Source organism: Urocitellus parryii, chromosome 2, assembly GCF_045843805.1.
Source record: "Urocitellus parryii isolate mUroPar1 chromosome 2, mUroPar1.hap1, whole genome shotgun sequence".
Classification (NCBI taxonomy): Eukaryota; Metazoa; Chordata; class Mammalia; order Rodentia; family Sciuridae; genus Urocitellus; species Urocitellus parryii.
In genome coordinates this window covers 134,412,775-134,432,249 of record NC_135532.1, presented here as the reverse complement: position 1 = coordinate 134,432,249, position 19,475 = coordinate 134,412,775, and the positions used below count along the sequence as shown (strand labels likewise).

The window sequence follows — 19,475 nt, the reverse complement described above, 5'->3', positions numbered from 1 at the left end:
ACAGTTCTTAATGTTCTGCTTAATGTGGGATATCGTTTCTCATCCAGAAAACTAGAGGCTGTGATTATAAAACTAACAACTAACACTCATTCACAATGACTTTACCAATTGACTTGAGAAGAGCAATAAAACCTGGCTGCTCTGCCTTCTGCAAAGTTGATGCTACTTAAATTTTAGAGAAATAAACAGGGTAATTCTTTTTTCCCCCAATTTTAACATGAAGTAGAAGTCAGATACGTTACAGATAGGCAGGTTTACAGATAAAGGTACAGTAGGGAGAAATTTGGCCATCAGTACAACATAATAGAATGTTTGGTTTTGCCAGGTGGAAGTAATGCCTATGAAGGTATTCATATATTGTCTTACTCTGCTGTCATTTCTAGTTCTGTTTTTATCTTTTGTTTACTCAATATAGTAAAAGACAGTCTTCTGATTAAACAATATTTCAGATGCTAAGCAATTCCTTTTATTGGTTTACATTGGCAGTTCACAGTCTAAAAGCATAACCACATCAGGCAAAGACTGAATGTAGACCACTCTGGATTTTGAAGACTCTGGATTTTTTGGCTTCTAACAGAGATTTTTATTTGAAATTATGGAGCCATATCTGCATTTTACAGAAGGTTCATAATTGGGAGGAGAAATTGTAATCAAAGAAATTCCTTGAAATAAACTTTTATCTTTTAGTATAATTTAATGTCTTGCACAGCAATTTAAGTTCTCTTTCAAGGATAATTTTCTATCTGCTACTTTATGACAACTTAATTACCCTTATATTATGAAGTTAAATTTTCTTTCTTTCTTTTTCTTTTCTTTTTTTTTTTTTTTTTTTTTTTTTGGTGCTGGGGATTGAACCCAGGGCCTTGTGCATGCAAGGCAAAGCACTCTACCGACTGAGTTATATCCCCAGCCCCGTGAATCTAGATATTTATATTTCATGAATTTTTGCACATTTCTTTCCAAAAGACCTTCTCCCTGATGATCAGAATTGTAACCTGTGTTTCTAACGGAAAACAATTGGCACTTTATTTCTAAAACACCTTCACAAAAGGGGTATTTAAAAATACAAAGCTAATATTTTTCAAGAGTTTCTGGAGCTTATAAATCCATAATGTTAAAGTTTCAATCTTAGACAAGAATTGACTTTAAACACATGGTCATGTTTTTCTGTAGAAGTTACCTATGTGTCTTCAAAAACCCGACTGGTCTAGAAAAATGACCCTTTGAGACAGTCATGTTTCTCTTGTTTTTGTTTTGTAAAAAAAGACAAAACAGCAATAAACATTTTAGCTCTTTAATGAGCAAAGATCATGTCTCTTAGCATTTGACTAATAGTCATTATCCAGATTATCTTTATTTCACGCAATGACCAGTGACATGGCCAAGATGTACAAAGTTGTTTCCATCAAGTAGTATACAATTTTTTTCTTTTGTATAATAAGCTTTCATTCTTGAAAAAGAGTAACTGAAAAGAAAGGTTTCTGTTACTGCAGTTAGTTTGTCAGAGAAAGTTCTTTGCATTATCTTACAAACTATCAAAATTGCTAGTCATCTGAAAAAATGTAAAAAAAAATCACATAACTTTAGTCTAATAGAAATATAGTACAGGTAAGAGAGAAAGTATTTATCAGGATGTGCTCTTTAAGTCCATCTCATTGTTTTAATATAAATGTACATCGGATTACATATACAAACATTTGGAAAGGTCAGTGATATACTGATATTACTGGTAAACAGGGGGATGAAGAGTTTCCTGTGATCTTAGAGTATTCATTTAAAATCACACACATGTGTAAGACTAAAATCCTCCAGGTGTTGACTCTCCTAGGTTCTTTATCTATGTCGCACTCTACTGAGATTGCGTGAGAAAATTCCAGTGAATGAACCTCAGTGAGAAAGATAAGTGATGTGAAGAGGGACATAACTTTATATTGAATTATTATCGGTAAACATTTTGCCATGCAACATGAGTAAATCAATTATCTGAGAACTATCATCAGAGTGGTAATATTGGGGCATCTTCATATCATAAAAGACTGTTTCAAACAACTCTTTGGACACACTTCACCTTACCAAAAGGAACAAAATACAGAGTAACAAAAAAACACAGCAAATTATAGAGCCGGTAACATATGTCCAATTAGGGTTATATTTCTATAAATTATTTAGATGGGAATGAAAAGAACATTAAAAACACAGGAAAATTTTTTTCTGGGATTCATATCAGCGAGTATTCACCACTATACCTATATTTCTTCAAATACCTTTAATAGCTAATTCCTTCTATTATTGAAGCTACTGTGAATTATTTTACTGTAATTACTTTTGCCCCTTAAAATCTTCTTTAGGTTCTGCCAATTGATGGAGGAAGCTTCTATTAAAAACTCCAATGGGATGAGAAGAATTTTAATTACGGCTTAATCAGCAGCACAGCCACCAAGCATATAAATTATCATGCACATCGTGCTAAAAATATCCAGTTTCCTTTATCCCCACAACTTTATACTGACAGCACTTATGTGATAATGTTGTACCTGCCAGTCTTTAAACTCCTTTGTTTTACTGGCAAATTTCAGCATGAGCCTCCGCTAAGGCCATTAACAGCATTGGTGCTTTGTGTACTTATCCAAATATGTAAATATGGTCTACACAATAAAACAGCTCCAAATAAAAACTGGTGAAAATTATCTGACATTCCATTGGTGTGTCCCTTGTGCATATTCATAGTTGTTTTTAAATTTTTTTATATTTCGGACATAGTTCTTTCCTGTTTGGTGTTCCACATGCCTAATTCCATTATGCAACTTAAATCTTCAAAAAATTAATTCTTGAATGTGAATGAAAAAGTATCATTCAGAACAATTGCTTCAAGCAATTGAAATTTGTTTTTAGAGTTGATTTGTGTATATATATATACAATTCATTTTTTTCAAAACCCCCAAAGTTCTTGATATGTATATTCACATAATATTCCTCCTTATTTAAATAGTGAGAGTCTTGTAGGTTGAAAGCCAAGGAATCTTCAGTAATTTTGTTTTACTGCAATCCATCAAAAAAAAAATAGTTTGTTTCTCTTATCTGGCTATACCCTGGTTGTTGAATGTGAATGGGGGTGGGGATGGGGGTGGGGCAGAGTATTGTTCTGTCCTCCAGTAAATGTATTGAATGTGTGTAAGGGCTGAATCCCTGGTATAGTGTTGGGAATCATTGTAATGGTGTTGGGTGTCATTAAGGGAACATCATCAGGTGACCTTCTCATAGCTAGTGTGTAATCTGGGGGGCAGGCGGTCCGAAGAACCACCTCATGTGGATGGATGGACTCACATTCATGATCCAAATCAGTGTGCTTCATTTGGAGGGACATGATTTCCTCTTCTTGTGCATGGGTCAGATCGTTGGTGGTAGTACGCTGAGGGCTGCACCTCCTGTGGACATCGTGTCTCCTTTTATCCTTTTTGTAGTACAGGGCTGCAAAGGCCAAGATGTTCAGAAACAACAGTGATGCTCCGACTGCAATAGTGACGCTCAGCTCTGTTGAGTAGTCCCTTTGATCCACTGAAAATGGACTTGGCTGTTGTTTGGGATCATCCTGCTTGGCAGTGGGAAAGGCTGATGTGACAGGTACAGAATTTTTTCTCGTGGGTCTGAGAGTGATGTCAGTTGATGGCACTTTAGTTGTTGTCGAGGTATACTGAGAAATGTCATTGAGATTATGCAGATGAGGTACCAGCTCCAACCAGAGGTTCACCTTATTGGCCCTGTAATGCTCTTTAACTCTTGGTTTTAATCCAATATGGAGATAAAGTTGGTCTTTCTGGGAATATCTGGTCCATGCTACTTCTTCAAAGCGGTTGGGTTTGGTATGGATGAATTTTGTGTCTTGAGGGACTGGTTGATTGGGGTCACTAGGAAAGAAAAAAGAATTTATGAGAACAAGATTGTTTTGTCCATAGTCAAAATATCAGTACTTTAATGTCAAGCGAAGAGGTAACACAACAAGGCTTTAGGTTGTGTTTTTTGGGTCAATTTAGAAATTTAAATCTCATATAAGGGGCAGATTTCTAGATGGTTGAAAATACAAAACAATAGGTCTCACATTCTTGCCCTCTATGTCCACTAAAAACAGGCTGCTATCTATTCCAAGATTTATCTATCTATCTATCTATCTATTTTTGGTACCAGAGATTGAACCCAGGGGCACTCAACCACTGAGCCATATCTCAGCCTCTTTTTTTTTTTTTTTTAATTTTGTGACAGGGTCTTGCTAAGTTGTTGAGGCTGGCTTTAAATTTGCAATCCTTCTGCCTTGGTCTCCAGAGCCAGCTGGGATTGCAGGTGTGTTCCTCTACATTCAGCTATTCCAAGATTTTTTTAAAAAATTATTTAAATATTTATATACATATGAATTATCTTATAGGAAATCTATATAGAAATGGTATGGAAAAATAGAAAGATTTGGGACTGGCAGATAAATACTTGAGTTATGGTGCTGCTACATATCAGAAATATGAATATCTATAAGAGGCTCTCAGAACCTCAGGACCCCTATGTGTAAAATAGGATTAATAGTATCTGACTTTGTCTCAGACGGTTGTTAGAAAGATCAAATAGCGCACAGTATTATGAACTGGAAAAACTATGAAATAATATTCTGTACTAGTAAATAGTAACAAAAATAAGTTCTTTGTAATACAAAAAACCAAAAACATAAGCAATTTTTCAGCAATGCAATAGAGACATAAGCCTTTCTCAATAAACTTTTAAAAAACAAGACTAAAATAGTAATGACTTTTTGAAACATTATAATATAGAATTAATTTTTAACAAAAAGAAATTGCTATATTGCTGCTATCAATTTGTTAAATTATTTGGGCACAAAATATGTATTGTTTTTAAAAATATTTAAAGGGATATATTCTACTAAAATTCTAGTAAACATCAATCCTTAAGTACATACCCAGTTTTAGCAAAGTTTGTCCAATATGTCATTACGACAGCACTCAGCATCACATCATTTTTGGAGAAATTGCAAGGAAATAACTCTGTGGGACCAATCATGGGGATTCCCAATACATAGGGAACCTCATCTCCATGGGCTGCATCAGCCCAAGCTGGAACCTGATCTGTTTGGCAATGATGGTAAAAGGCGTAGAAGTATGTAGGTGAACCAAAGTTTGAGTGAAGATCTGCTGTGGCTACAGCTGGTGCCACCCACTGATGGTCAGTAAATAATGCCAACAGTGTCTTCCTTCTGGTTTCAGGGTTATGCCGATCAGCCCAGTCAGTGTACATGAATTTAATGGTTTCTCTCAAAACATCTTTGCCTTCAGGATAGCCGTATAAATTATCAACAAAATTGGAAACAGCAAAGTCAAAGTCACTAGCTGATATACCATCATCACTATCTACTATATTTTCAACAAATTTTAACCCTTCCCCTTGGTTAACTCCTAACATTATGTCATAGTTGAGAAACTCTCCTTGCTCCATCAATATCTGGGGGTCATCTGGTATGACATCACCATCGATCACAGGTCCAAAGGCTATGTGGTATCTGGCAGGCTGAATATCTTGATCAACAAGTTCTTTGTAAGGCTTCTTCTGGAGGCATTCCACTAACTCTACTGTATCTGAAACATTGCAACCAACTTTTGTGGCCAACATTCTAGCATATTTTGCAGGTTGGAAACTAACAGCCCAGCTGGAAAGGGCTGTTCCACTTTGAGCTATTGCTCGTTGAAAAAGTCCTATGGGAAAATCAACAAAGAGTTTCAGGTAACCTTTGAAGAACATCGTGGCAAAAAAAACCAAACAATAATAATAATAACATCTGACCTCTGAGACACGTATATAAAAACCCAGATACATATCAAGAAACAGAGAGAGACATTTGGCCTAATAGAGAAAGTACATAAAGTCATCCCCAGGGTATAATGAATCAGAGATGTAACTAAGTCTTGGGCTTTAAGTGACACCTGTTATAGGGATTAATAGTTCTAAAGTTTTGTAGTCTCAAAGAGGCAGTAAGCAAAGAGAAGAGGAGAAGTTGTAAATACTACAGGAAAAAAGCCCCCAATATTATCTTCTAGGAGCATGTAAATACAGTCAACACCAACCAGAGGGGGCCAATCCTCTCTCTTTTGACTCACCATCAGACTGTATTGTTTATTTGGGATATTTTTTTCCAAATTGATTTTATCTGTCTTCTCTCAAAATAACTCTGTGTTGATCACACTAGCTTTATTTTGAAAAAGACTTGTAGTCTCATAAAACTACTGGGGTTGGGAATTTGCTAATTCCCTGGGGATGGCCTTAAAGTCACACAAAACAAAGTATCACTTTAGACATACTCATTCCAGATCTTCATGTCAGACATAGTAAACTGAATATTTTCTTTCAGAGAAGACATAACATTTGAAGTGTCTTCACTAAGTTAAAGAAAAAATTATGAGCAGAAAGATCCAGTTGGGGTGGGTGAGTAAACATCTTCCACTGTTGAATGTAACTTGCATTATTCTATCAGAAAAAGTGAAACATACATGGTCCACTGCTTTTTACTTAATTATGTTTAAGAATTGTAAATTATGGCCCCATAGGTAGCTTGATAAGAGCTGCATGTCATTCAAATTTACAAATGCATTTACCCTAATCTACTTAATAGGGTACTTTATAATGACATTCTTGTTTTAAACTATAATTTGTCTATTTTCTTTTAAATTTTTACATTTATTATCAATTCCAGATGCAGCTTTGTAGTTCAGTTATTTAACAATATGCTTAATTATTCATACATGTTAATGAGAAAATAACTCCTTTTATAGTAACTTCTTTTACAACTGCTAAAGTAGTTCTAAATTAGAAGTGTTTTCCAAACATGCATATATATTAAAAAAATGTCTATAATGTGTTCCTAGATAGTTCTAAACATTTTTAAAAGTTAAACAATTTTACTTTCTGACTCTTTGGGAACATATTTTTACTTTGATAAAACAAGGTGTACTAGAATAAACAATACGAATACCAAAAATTTTAAAGACATATAGGCCGCTGTCAAAATTTGCTTGAAGAAATACTTTATGAATTAAAAATTTTACAATTAAAATAAGCCTAGTGACTTTGATGATATTCTTTCAATTTCCAGGACTCAGTGATGTTAACTAATTATGCCACAAAAAGATTTTGTGAAAAATGCACATCATGTTAAATATTGCCTGAAATACCCTAGTTAGATGGTCTTGGGAAAGACCATTTATTTTTTCACTATTGACAGTACTTGTTGAATGTACTGGAGATGTAGCTCACTCCTGGGGTCACAGCCGGCACACTGCTGTAGCCCTTTATGGAGTTTACAGACTTTGAAGCCAATGATTACATTGGAGGCAGAATCCTTTGTATTATTTCAAGAGTTTTGAGCCTTTCTTGGTCAAGTCTGACAGCACATCCTGGAGATGGGTTTAAGAACAAACCTACCTCTGTCTCTGGCCAGAGCTTCCTTTGAATGGTGTGATGGAAGGTTATATTTTCTACTATTTGCAGAACTATTTGCCAGTGTTCTTCTCACTGCCAATTGTTGAATAGCGATGTTGATTGATAAACTAACTTATTTTTTTTTAATCCAATGCTAGTTTGATAAGCTAAAACTAGCTTTGGTACCCATTTTTGTTAAAATGAGGCCAAGAAGTCTATTCCAGTGATATCAGTAATGTATGCTAACTTGCCTAAATATTGGCACAAATAAGGTGCTATCTCTAGAACAATCTAATCTTTTTAATTAAAAATACAAAATCTGTTATTTCAAAATAAGCCATTTCATTTCAAAGCAAAATCTCTATGCATTTTAAAGTAATCTCAGCTATATAATTTTGTCATCTCAAATCAGAATCTTACTAATATAAATGAGATGCAATATAAAATATGTTAATAAATTAAATAAAGCAAAATTCTCTCTATACACTCATTGATTGGTTTTTCTTTTAGAATTCCACCTTAATGTAACTTTGATAACTAAAACAAATATTCTATGCATGATGCTCAACCATAAAAGTTTCACAAAATAAGATGCTTCATAAATTTTGCTTGATAATATATACTTAGGTTTTCCATATATATAAAATGAGAATTAAGAAACATAAAATAAAAAATGGGCTGTGTTGATGCATATTTTCTATTTTCCTATTATACATAAATAATGGAGAAAAATATTTACTTTCCAGACTTCTTCAACAAATCTTTTCTGTTCTTTATTGGTCTTTCAAGTTTTAAATTAATTATGTAGGTAGAATGGGTTCCTTATCACATGGTAAAATGGAGCCCATAAAGAACAACATGAAGAGCCTTGAACAGGCACTTTGGAAAAAGGATGTCAAAGCTAAAATGTAAACAAAAATATTTCATAGTTTTAAGCAGCTTTAGTGCTCCATGCTGCTTTGCCAATCTTTAGGGGAAAAACACTTTTGGAGTTGAAAATAGAAAAAGTCACAAAATCAAATATATTTTATTTTTTAACCAAAAACTCAACTAGTGACCTTGATGCTTTGACAATTTTGGATCATGCATGCAAAATAATCAAATATCCATTCTTTTCTCAGACAACAAGTGAAATCTAATGATTCCAGACAAACTAGTTTATGACTGCTCCATTAGTTTCAAACTACTAAAGGGCTTAAAATGTCTATTGTCTTGAAAATATATTATATACAATCCCTGTGCTAAATAAAAAAAAAATCTTATTTGATTTTGATTACTGAATAAACAAAGAGGACAAAACTGCTAATGTCTTTGCCTGATTTTCCCCCAAATCATCCTTTGAAGAAAAGAAAATAACTACAATACTAGCTAATCTGAAGTGTGCTTGAAAGGGCATCCTTACCAAGCTCCACAAGAGACAAAGAAGAGTTTGACAAAAATTTAAACATGCATAGAAAGCTGAAGAAACATAGTTTTAAACAGTTATTGAATTCAACCTCACATTCAGTTTGAACAGAGAAGTATATACAAAGTATCACATATTACTGATGGTGGTGGCATGCAGACACCAAAATTGTCAAAATTTGCAACCTGCATAATACCTTTGGTTGAATTGCTCCAACGGTTACCTTCAGAATAATGGGATAAAGTCAGCAGATTGACACATGAACCCCCAGCGCCTGATCCAAAAACAGTGATTCTCAAGGGGTCACCACCAAAGAATCCAATGTTCTCACTAGTCCATCTTAAAGCCTGTATGAGATCAAGAAGTCCATAGTTTCCTTTTGCGGCCTGATCCCCTGTACTCAAGAAACCTGGAAAATAGAAATGGAAAAACACCTTAGAACACTTGTTTAGTTGACATTAACTCAACAGACATCACATTTAAATGCAAATGAAGCCTTCATCAATCAATGTGAGCATAAACCAAGGTTTTTAGTAAAAATTATTTCCCACCAGAAAAAATGATTTATCTTAGGAAGAATAGTAGTAATGAAAACCTGAAACATGATGTTTATCTTCCTCAAAGGCTTCCCAAGTTATGCAGGTAACAGGTCAACAGGTTAGATAAAGGAAATAAAAGCATTTCCAGAAGAACACAATGGAAACATTCCAAAGGTCAAGTTGTCTGATGGAGACATTTGGGAAGTACTATGAGAATACGCAAAAATTAACTGCATGAAACACCATATCAGTCCTCAAGTTGCTTATGGTTTCTCTGGGACAGAATTTAAAATATGTGTAGCAGAAAGTAAGTATGGCTGTAGAGAAAAGACATTTTCCAAGCCTTGTGGGAGAAGTTTTAGAAATTCTGTTAAATTATATACAATTCTTTGCATGCATCCATTTGAACATGTTTTAAATCAATTTTGGCCCATGATTAAGAAAGAATCATTGTGCTAGAGATAATTTGAGACCATATTTTGGAATACCTTAAACACCAAACTGAGGATTGTTGCTCAATTAGTTAACAGTATAAATAACTAAAGTTTTTGAAAAGTTCAGATTCAGATCATTTCTGGGTTGTTCAAAGCTCTAGTTTAAAGTTAATATGATAATGAGGAGGAACACAGGTTGAAGAATACAAAGAAAAAAGATTGGGGAAAGATTAAACAGATCTGAACTGACAAGGGTGATAGAGATTGAGAAAGGAAATGAACACAAAAAATTGTGGCAGTTAAGAGCTGAGTGATTTGGGAGATTGTGGAGGGAGGAGTCAAAGATATTACTTTAGTACCACTTTAGCCATATTCATTTGTTTTCTGCAAAATGAATTTTTGGTAATGTATTACAACTTGTAAAACATACATTTGTTCTCTATCATAATACTGCAATTTTATAAATCAGAAAAGTAGAATGTGGTTCATAAAATATTACATTTTATGGATTATTCATATCATATAGAAAATATATAGGGTCATATTACATGTAAATTGATTAATAGTACTCTGGAATATAATTTCAAATCTCAACAAGTTCATAGAACTAATTGAAAATTACTTCTGTCTGATATTGTAAATACAGTAGAAACTACACATTGATTCAATGTTTAAATAAAAACTAATGGTTTTTAATCTAAAATATACTTCATTTTATAAAATAAGTGATGCAATCAACTGTATTTCTGAAAGTCAGACTATGACATTAGTACCTATCAGTTGAATAAGTAAATTCATAACCAAAATGAATGTGTGGATGAGAAATTCTTTAGGATTATTGTCGGGGGGGGGGGAAAGATCAGTCCTCCCGAATAACTTTAATAAGGGTAAAGAATTGAAAGTGGTTAGTCCTTTTCCTACAAGATCAAAAAAATGTAAAAAACATAAATTCTGTCTCTAGTTCACTCTATGAGCACATGTGCACATATGTGTGTGTGGTCCAGGAAATATTAATTATTGTTAAGTTTGAGGATAACATTTTCCAAATATATTTTGAATAAACATTTCTTCCTACTCATGCCCATTACCTGTAATTTAATTTGCATAATAATTTAAGGAAATTTTCATGGTTTCTTCTTACATTGAAGCATTGTCAAATACTCAATTATGGCATAATGAAATTCAGAACTAAAGCATAGCAGGGGATTCCTTTATCTTTCCTAGCTATTACATGAACTTTGGTATAAGACAAAAATCATTTCATTCCTAAAGAATTCAGTTATGAATGTTTTAATCTATAAAGATAGACTGATGGCGTAAACCTGGAAAACAATATTATAGAAAGATTACTAATAATTAGTTAAAAGGATTCTGAAAGAATAAAGGATGGATGGATATATATATATATATATATATATATATATATATATAGAGAGAGAGAGAGAGAGAGAGAGAGAGAGAGAAGAGAACAAGACAGTACTCTAGGTAGTTTATTACCTATAAATTCTGTATCACAACATTCAGTTAAAATTTGATTCCTGAGTATAGCTTAAGCCACACAAGCATAAAATGAGGATTTGAATTTAATTCCTCTTGAAATAATATTGAATAACATTATTTATTTTCAAAGGAGTCTTTACATCCATACAAAAAAACTTACAACAAAATAACCATTATTCAATGTATAGCATGTAGAGAAGCACAGTAAATTCTACCTTAACTATTAAGTAACTGTATGTGGCCCCCCCCCAATAATTTTACTTTTGGTTGTACCATTTTCACCACTCAGGTGGATTGGCCAACTAATTTTATATTTACATAACAATAGTTTAAAAATATATCAAGTCTCTGAAGAAAAACTTTAATTAAAAGAATGTTGTAACATCTTCCAGGAAAAGTTTTAAACACACCAATTTGATTCCCAAATTATACTATTAAATTAAAGTATGGAAGTTGATGAAGTCCTCTGGTAAAAGTTATGTCTTAGTTAGGTCTTAGAAATGTCCAGGATTACTCCTAAAGCTCCATTTTTGATCTTCAATACTGAATTACTCTCACTCTTAATTCTATTTCATAGGTATGAAGAAGTATCCTTCTACCTATTCATTCATCTGTCATCTATCTAGTCTATATGAAGCCAAATGATCATTATAGTGAATATAGAGAACAACTTTAGGTTTTATATTATGGAGAAATAATAGTTACTGTCATTATTAAGTCCAGTCAACCAATCAGATCATCTCTTCAGACCTGGAAGAGCCATACATGCTTCCATGAATTCCTTGATTCTTATGCTGCATTCAAATAACATCCTATGGCTTAGCTAGGCCCATGATATGAGGAAAGTTAAATAAGTTACTGCCTCAAAGGAGACACAGTTTGCTAATTACCCAAGAGATGTACATTATTTATATCTTGCTATCCAGTGAAGTATTCATCCAATTTTTAATTGACTTAGTTGCTACATTCTTAACAGCAGAATAATTTCAGATCACTCTATTTGGAAATTTATACTGAATTATTCAACTACAGTCCAACCATGAGGAACCCAATTTTGTAAAACCTGAAAGTGCCATTTACCTTCATTATCATTTGGAGAAGAAAGATTTTTCCTTAATGTCATTTAAACCAGTCATAACAGAAAGTTACAAACTTTATCCGGCCTTCCTTTGTAAGCTTCTAGACTGTGTGATTAATTTTGTTACACATTCATAATAATATGGCATATTATTATTTTCATAAGACAGAATAATAGTGACTACAAAAAAAAATTGGCTTTTCCTTTTTCAGGAAGAAGCAGCAGAATGTTCCAGGGAAAATCAACTATTTAGTTTACTTGACTCTCGACTACAAAATATTTTAAAACATTAGTACTTTAAAATTGATGGCTAACCCCAAAATTCATTATTGCCATTATACTGAGAACTACTTCACTATTTCATGAATCCACTACAGTCATTATTCAACTATTTGTTCAAATAAAATTTATTTAATATCATACTTCCTGCCTAAAAATTAGTTCTATTGAAAAACACTTCCAATTGTTGTTCCTACATGGAACAACTAATTCCACTGATCTGAGTAAATCTACTGAGAAAGCTGAGTTTTAAATCATAGTTTACCTGATCTGGCAACTATGATTGCTTTTCCATAGTTAAGGAGAAACCAGAAAATTGAACATAGCTCCACAGGTCTTTGGAATGGAAAACTCAGATCAGGCCTAAAATAAATTGGGCAAGGGAAAAATAAATAAAAGCAGAAAATTATTGTGACAGAGATATTGGCTTGGCCTACTGATATATACTGAACTCACATGAGTCACTGGTAAGCAGGTCCTAAGGAATAGGGGAGAAGCTAAGTTTGGTTGTCAGGCAGTAGCCTTGAAGCTTATTCATTGACCCAATCAGTACTTAGGTTTCTATCAACACAACAATGTACAATCTATTCCAAATGTTAAAACAGAAAAATTGGGTGAGTCTTACTAAAAAAACAATGACAAAAAGTACCTCAGGAGGAACCTTGGACCAGGAAAAACAGACCACTTACACTTCAAATTATTTTTTTAATATTCTTTTAGTTGTCAATGGACCTTTATTTTATTTATTTTTATATGTAGTACTGAGAATCAAACCCAGTATCTCACACATGCTAGGCAAGCGCTTTACCACTGAGCCACCACCCCAGACCACTGCTTACATTTTAGACAACATGTAGAATGTCAGAGATTCTATACTATAGATGTGTGTTTTGCTTTTTTGGGGTGTGGGGTGGGGACCATCTTCAAATATCTATTGTATATGGTTCATTTCTGGAAATATTAAATATTATATAATAACCTTAGAGTCTGTATTGTGTATCAGACTATAAAAAAGTAGAAGGAAATTGTTAGTGTTTATTCATGCTGTTGCCTGGTTATAGATGATGTGATTGACTCTGAATCAAAATGATAAGACCTTCAAACAGAGACCATTAAGGAATCAGCCTTGCAGACATGACTCTTTGAATGACAGTGAGGCATACTTCCAGGGGCCTGGGTATATGAATTGAAAAAAGAACTAAGTATAGATTTTCCCTTGTAAATATAACTGGATTTTAAACTGTAGAATTAAATTCTCAAGTGATTCCAATTAAAAATCCAACTGGAAATCCCATGTTCTAACTCTCGATATCTGCTCAGTTGCCATGTCTAATCAGTTCCCCTGCACTCTTGTCTATTTCTTGTTTTAAACCATATACCCCTGTCTTTTCTTTCAAAACCCATGAAATCTTTCTAATTAGTCATTTGACCTCAAGAATGCCAACAAACAAGTCTATCTTTTATTCTCACCACACTCACTTTTGAAAAAATATTCTATTTTAGTAGAGGGATGGAGCTCTATGAAAATCTTCATGAGAAGTCATGATTAAATAATTTAAATTTATTTCTCTTTGAGGCAATATTGTTCAAAACATGGTGTTTTAAAATTCACCAACCTGGGCATATATGGCTAAATGGTGCCAACAATAGTGCCAAGACTCCACCATAGGGAAAAGTAATCTCACTGACATATGATTTGAGGAAAAAAAATGGATATGTACATGTAAAAGAATGAGTTTGGACCCTTACTTTCCATTATATATAAAAAACAACCCAAAATGGATTAAAGGCCTAAATGTGAGACCTGAAATGACTAAACTTTTAGAATAATTCAGAGACGACTTCAGGTTATTGAATTTGGTGATGATTTTGGGGGGATTTATACCAATGCTCAGGCAACAAAATAAAAAAATAAGCAGATTGGACTCCACCAAACTTAAAAACTTCTGCATATCAAAGGAAAGAATCAAAAGACTAAAAAATCAATCCATGGAATGAAGGGAAAAAACTGTTAAGTCACATAACTGATAAGGTATTAATATCCAGAATATATAAGGAACTTTTATAACTAAATAAATAAAAAGAGAAGATTCTATAAACAAATTTAAAAACATACTAAAAATTAAATAGACTTTTTTTAGTTAATTTATGTCTTCTAATTTGTTATACATGACAGCAGGATGGATTTCAATTCACAGTACACAAATGGAGCACAATTTTTCATTTCTCTGGTTGTACACAAAGTGGAATCACATCATTCATGCCTTCATACATGTACCTGCAGTAAAGATTTCTCCAAAGAAGATATTGAAATAGTCAATAAGTACATGAAAAGATGTTCAACATCACTAATATTTAAAAAAAGTACATCAAAACCACTGTGAGATAGCACCACACACTCATCAAGATGGTCATAACCAAATGAGCACAAGACAATAAGCTTTTGGCAAGGATGCAGAACATTTGGAATCTTATGTTGGTAGAAATGTAAAACAGCATATCTATTATAGAAAAGAGTATAGACTTTCCTCAAAAAATTTAAAAATGGAATTACCATATGCTCTAGCAATGGCCTCAGGATATATATTCAGAAGAACTCAAAGCAGGATCATGTCGCAAACCCATGATGGTCACTGTGCTATTCACAATAACCAAGAGGTAGAAATGACCCAATGTCCACAGATATAAACTGATAAAGAAAATGCAGATAATGAAAATGTGCATATGGGACTGGCATGCATGTGGCCCGGGTTCGATCCTCAGCACCACATACAAACAATGATGTTGTTGTGTCTGCCAAAAACTAAAAAATAAATATTAAAAATTCTCTCTCTCTCTCTCCAGCTGTATCTCTCTCTCTCTCTCTCTCTCTCTCTCTCTCTCTCTCTCTCTCTCTCTTAAAAAAAAAGAAAATATGCATATGATAGGATATCATGCAGCCTTAAGGAAATCTTGTCACATGGTACAATGTGGATAAAACTCAGAGATATTATGCTAAGTGAAATAAGCTGGTCATCAAAGGGTGGATATTATTTAATTCCACTGATATAAAATATCTAAAGTGGTCAAAATCATAGCAACAAAAAGTACAAGGGTGATGACTAATGACAAAGGAAATGGAAGGGTAATTTAGTATTAATGGGTATAGTTAAATGGTGTAAGATTAAAAAGTATTAGAGACCTTTTGTAAAACAATGTAAAATAATTAATAATAATGAACTTAGTACTTAGTGAATTAGTCTATATTTAAAAGGGTTATGATGATAAATTTAATTTGTAACTATAAAAATCAAATTCCCCCAATGAGAAAAGTAGGGGTCCTTTCAGAAAACAAAAACACCCATGGTACTACCTAATTACCCATCATCTACAACTTGCTTCCTGCTTATTGTGTTCCCTTGAAAGCTAGTATCTAAATTTTTCTTAGAAAGCAATGAAAGACAAAATTAAAATAATTTCCTTTTCGTATGAATCTGTTGGGGAAAGAAACTCGTTTGGAAATAGGACTGATTGCATTATCTTATAACATGAGGTATTTCCAAAATTCAGTATTTTGTTGACTTTATTTCTTCATTATTTTTTTGTGAGAGATAATTTGCTCTCTAATGACTCATCTTTGGGAAGAACAAACTGAGTTACTGGCCAAGGCTTCTGATTACTGACAGCTGGACATGGAGGCATATGCTGGGGAAAAAGAGAGGAACTGCTAACAGATGTAAGGACAGAAAACACCTGTGGATTTTTGTTGTTATTTTCAGTTCACAAATTCCCAAGTGTCACCCTTTTCAAGATAAGCAAGTCAGTTTGATCTATCTCAATCAACATTTTGTGACTCCTTCATCCAAAAAGATTGAAAATTGATTTCAACCAGATTTCTTTTGAATACAGATGATGACATAGAGAAAAAAAATCATGATTTACTTAGCTCTTAATCATGTACCTTATTTTCCTTTCAAAAATGGCACAAGATACTGGGGGCAAAAATAACCCATAACTCCAGTTCACACCACTATTGCCCCTATTCTCAACCACAATTTAAGGTTGTCAGTGTTCATACTCTTGGTCTATATGCCAACAGAAGCTCATCCAACATTTACTGAGCTAGACTATAATACTCTTCCTGTCTATTTGAACCTGAATAACAACCCCAGTACAAAATCTGGTGAAATTCCTGTGTATTTTGAACTATTTGGCTGGCAAAGAAGTGAAATGAAAATTTATATTCTAAAAGGGCTATCAAGTAAAAATAAATTGTTTATTTCAGACTGTTTTGATTATATAAGGATGTGTTCAGGGATTTAAATGCAGAATTTACTTCAAAGCATGTCATTGAGGGACACAGTGGCTACCATGAAAGAATGGTCTTCAGGAATTAGGTACCAAAGAATTGTGCTTTGTGGCTTCAGAAACAATAAGGACAATGTGAATTTTGTAAATCTCTGTCTAATGTTTACTTTTTGTTCCCATTTTAATATGTGTGTGTGGCTGTAATGTGCATTTATAATTTTTATATTCTCTATTTTTTTTCTGGATTAATAACTTTACTCATTAAACTTGCCCCCAAATGGCCATTTTATGTGTGTTTGCTGAGTGAAGGAAACCATTAATATGATTCTTTGTCACCACATGGAGATAAATGTTTACACACTACAAATGAAAGATGACTCTATGTCTTTCTTTGTTGGCAACAGTAAAGTAGGAATTTAGGAAACAACTGTCTCTGTAGCTAGTTCTTAGGGGAAAGAACTGTAAGGCAAAAAATGGGTGGTAACTGTCCTAAAGGGAGAAAAACAGCACAGACTTGGGTGGGGACTGTCTAAGAAGAGGACAGACACAGGGACCTGTTGGCTACCTCAGAATTTTGGCCTAAGTACATAGAGGGTGACAGATATTTTAAATTTCCCCACTAGTCAGAATTGTGAAAAGTATAGTTTAGGACAACTTGAGTGGGTAAGAGCAAGTTGGTCAGTCCCTCTGAGCCTTGATTTCCTAATAAAAATATTAATAATAGTACCTGCCCTACAGAATCATCATTATTAAAAGAGATGATGATTATTGCATGCAAGAGAGTTTAATATATATATGAAAGGAATACTTGGGCTCTAATCAACTAATATTTTACTCATGACCCCTTATTTCTTTTAAATAAAATAAACTATTCTTATTGATAATAAATATAAAATTCAAAAGAAGAAAAAGAAAATACAATTTTAAAGGTTTACAAAGTTAAACACTTGTAACCTAGACAACAGAGTTAAATTTATCGTGGAGGTTTTAAAATTGTTGTGCAGGGAATAGCAAGGAAGGCATTTTAAAACACATAGGTTGCTCCTTAGGTAGTAAGGGTATTGGTTATAATGTAAACAAATTTTAGCTATCCTATTTAGAGTAGGAAACATATTTGTATTCACTGTGGGTAGCTCCTTAGAATTCAAATCAAACGATGAATTGGCATGTATTGCAAAGATAACAATTTTGCAAGCCAAGATACTCTGATGATGGTGAAGTATAAAGCTTCATGTCTTCATTTGCTGATAAATCATTATGTTAAAAATAGCTAACAAAATTACTAACACTTGTTCATAACACATTTTTTTGGGTTGTAAGAGAAAGAGAGAGAGAGAGAGAGAGAGAGAGAGAGAGAGAGAGAGAGAGAGAATTTGAGCAATCTGACCATTATAAAATAGGCTAAAATGGGCAGCGATAGTCAATTGCACTTAGCTGGGGCCTAAGTGGGTAGGAAGGGTGCTGTGTTCTTCAATCTCACAGGAGCTGGCTCTTGACAAAGACACAAAAAGTAAAAAAGGAAGCATAGGAGATAAGTTCTGAGTAATGACTAGTGATTTTATGCATTTATTTGTAACATCTGAGGAATTTTTGAGATGATAAAAGTTACCCTAAGGTTTAACATGTAAAACCTGGTATTCATAAAATGCTGCTTTTATTCCATCCTTCTCTATTAAAAGCTAATCTGACTTTGTGACTTTAAAGCTTTTTATTTTTGAGTACTTTCAATATGACAGAAATATTTCAAAAATAGTACAAAGAACTACCATATATATACTTCAACTGGATCTCCCACTAATAACATTTTATTATCCTACTTTCTTTTTTCCTTTGTTTTTTTCCTTTCTTCTATCCTTCCCTCCTTACTTTCTTTCCTTCTCTTTCTCTCTTACATCAAATTTGAAATCACATAATAAATTTAGTTTTCTATTTGTATTCATTAACTTTTACGTTTGCTGGTCTGTATTCATTTCTTGATTTTGACACTTTCTTAAGAAATACAAGTTAGCTATTGCATAGGCTGTCCCTTAATTAGTGTTTGATATTTCTTCATAATTACATTCAAATTATAAAATTCTTGGTAAATGGCTGGAGAAATAATGTTGTGTTATCTCAATCAATCAGAACATGAGGAACATAATGTTGATGTCTCCATTGACCATTTGGTTAGGGTGGTAATTTGTCAGGTTTCTCCATTATAAAATTATATTTTTTTCCCTTTGCAGGGGATAAGTAAGTATAAAGTAGACAGATATATGGAGTTTATGTGAACATCCTGATTTCCATCACTTTCACACACCTGTTTTAATGTCTATTGATGGTTATTATCTGAAACAGATATTAATTTTCTCCTTTCCCCAATTTGTGTTCACCCACTCATTCATTCATTTGTATGACTATGGACTCATACATTTGTATTTTACTCTAGAAGTTATAATTTTTATTGTCATTCTGCATTCTGATTCTTAAACTGTCCCCTGTTTGAC

The 19,475-nt window shown here is 33.2% G+C and overlaps 1 protein-coding gene across 6 annotated transcripts in view; it reads right to left on the bottom strand.

Annotated features, from left to right (window-relative positions):
- Window positions 1–3,082: 3,082 nt before the first annotated feature.
- The window catches only part of Nlgn1 (neuroligin 1), a 649,761-nt gene continuing 633,368 nt past the window's right edge, over window positions 3,083–19,475 (bottom strand). For 3 of the 6 annotated variants that reach the window (XM_026382925.2, XM_026382931.2, XM_026382932.1), the window contains 3 exons: window positions 9,096–9,281; window positions 4,958–5,747; window positions 3,083–3,905 (listed from right to left, as the gene is read on the bottom strand). In XM_026382925.2, coding sequence (XP_026238710.2) covers window positions 3,083–3,905; window positions 4,958–5,747; window positions 9,096–9,281 — 1,799 coding nt within the window. Of the gene's footprint in view, window positions 3,906–4,957; window positions 5,748–9,068; window positions 9,282–19,475 lie in introns of all 6 variants that reach the window. The other 3 variants (XM_026382928.2, XM_026382927.2, XM_077794173.1) reach the window with 1 other exon arrangement.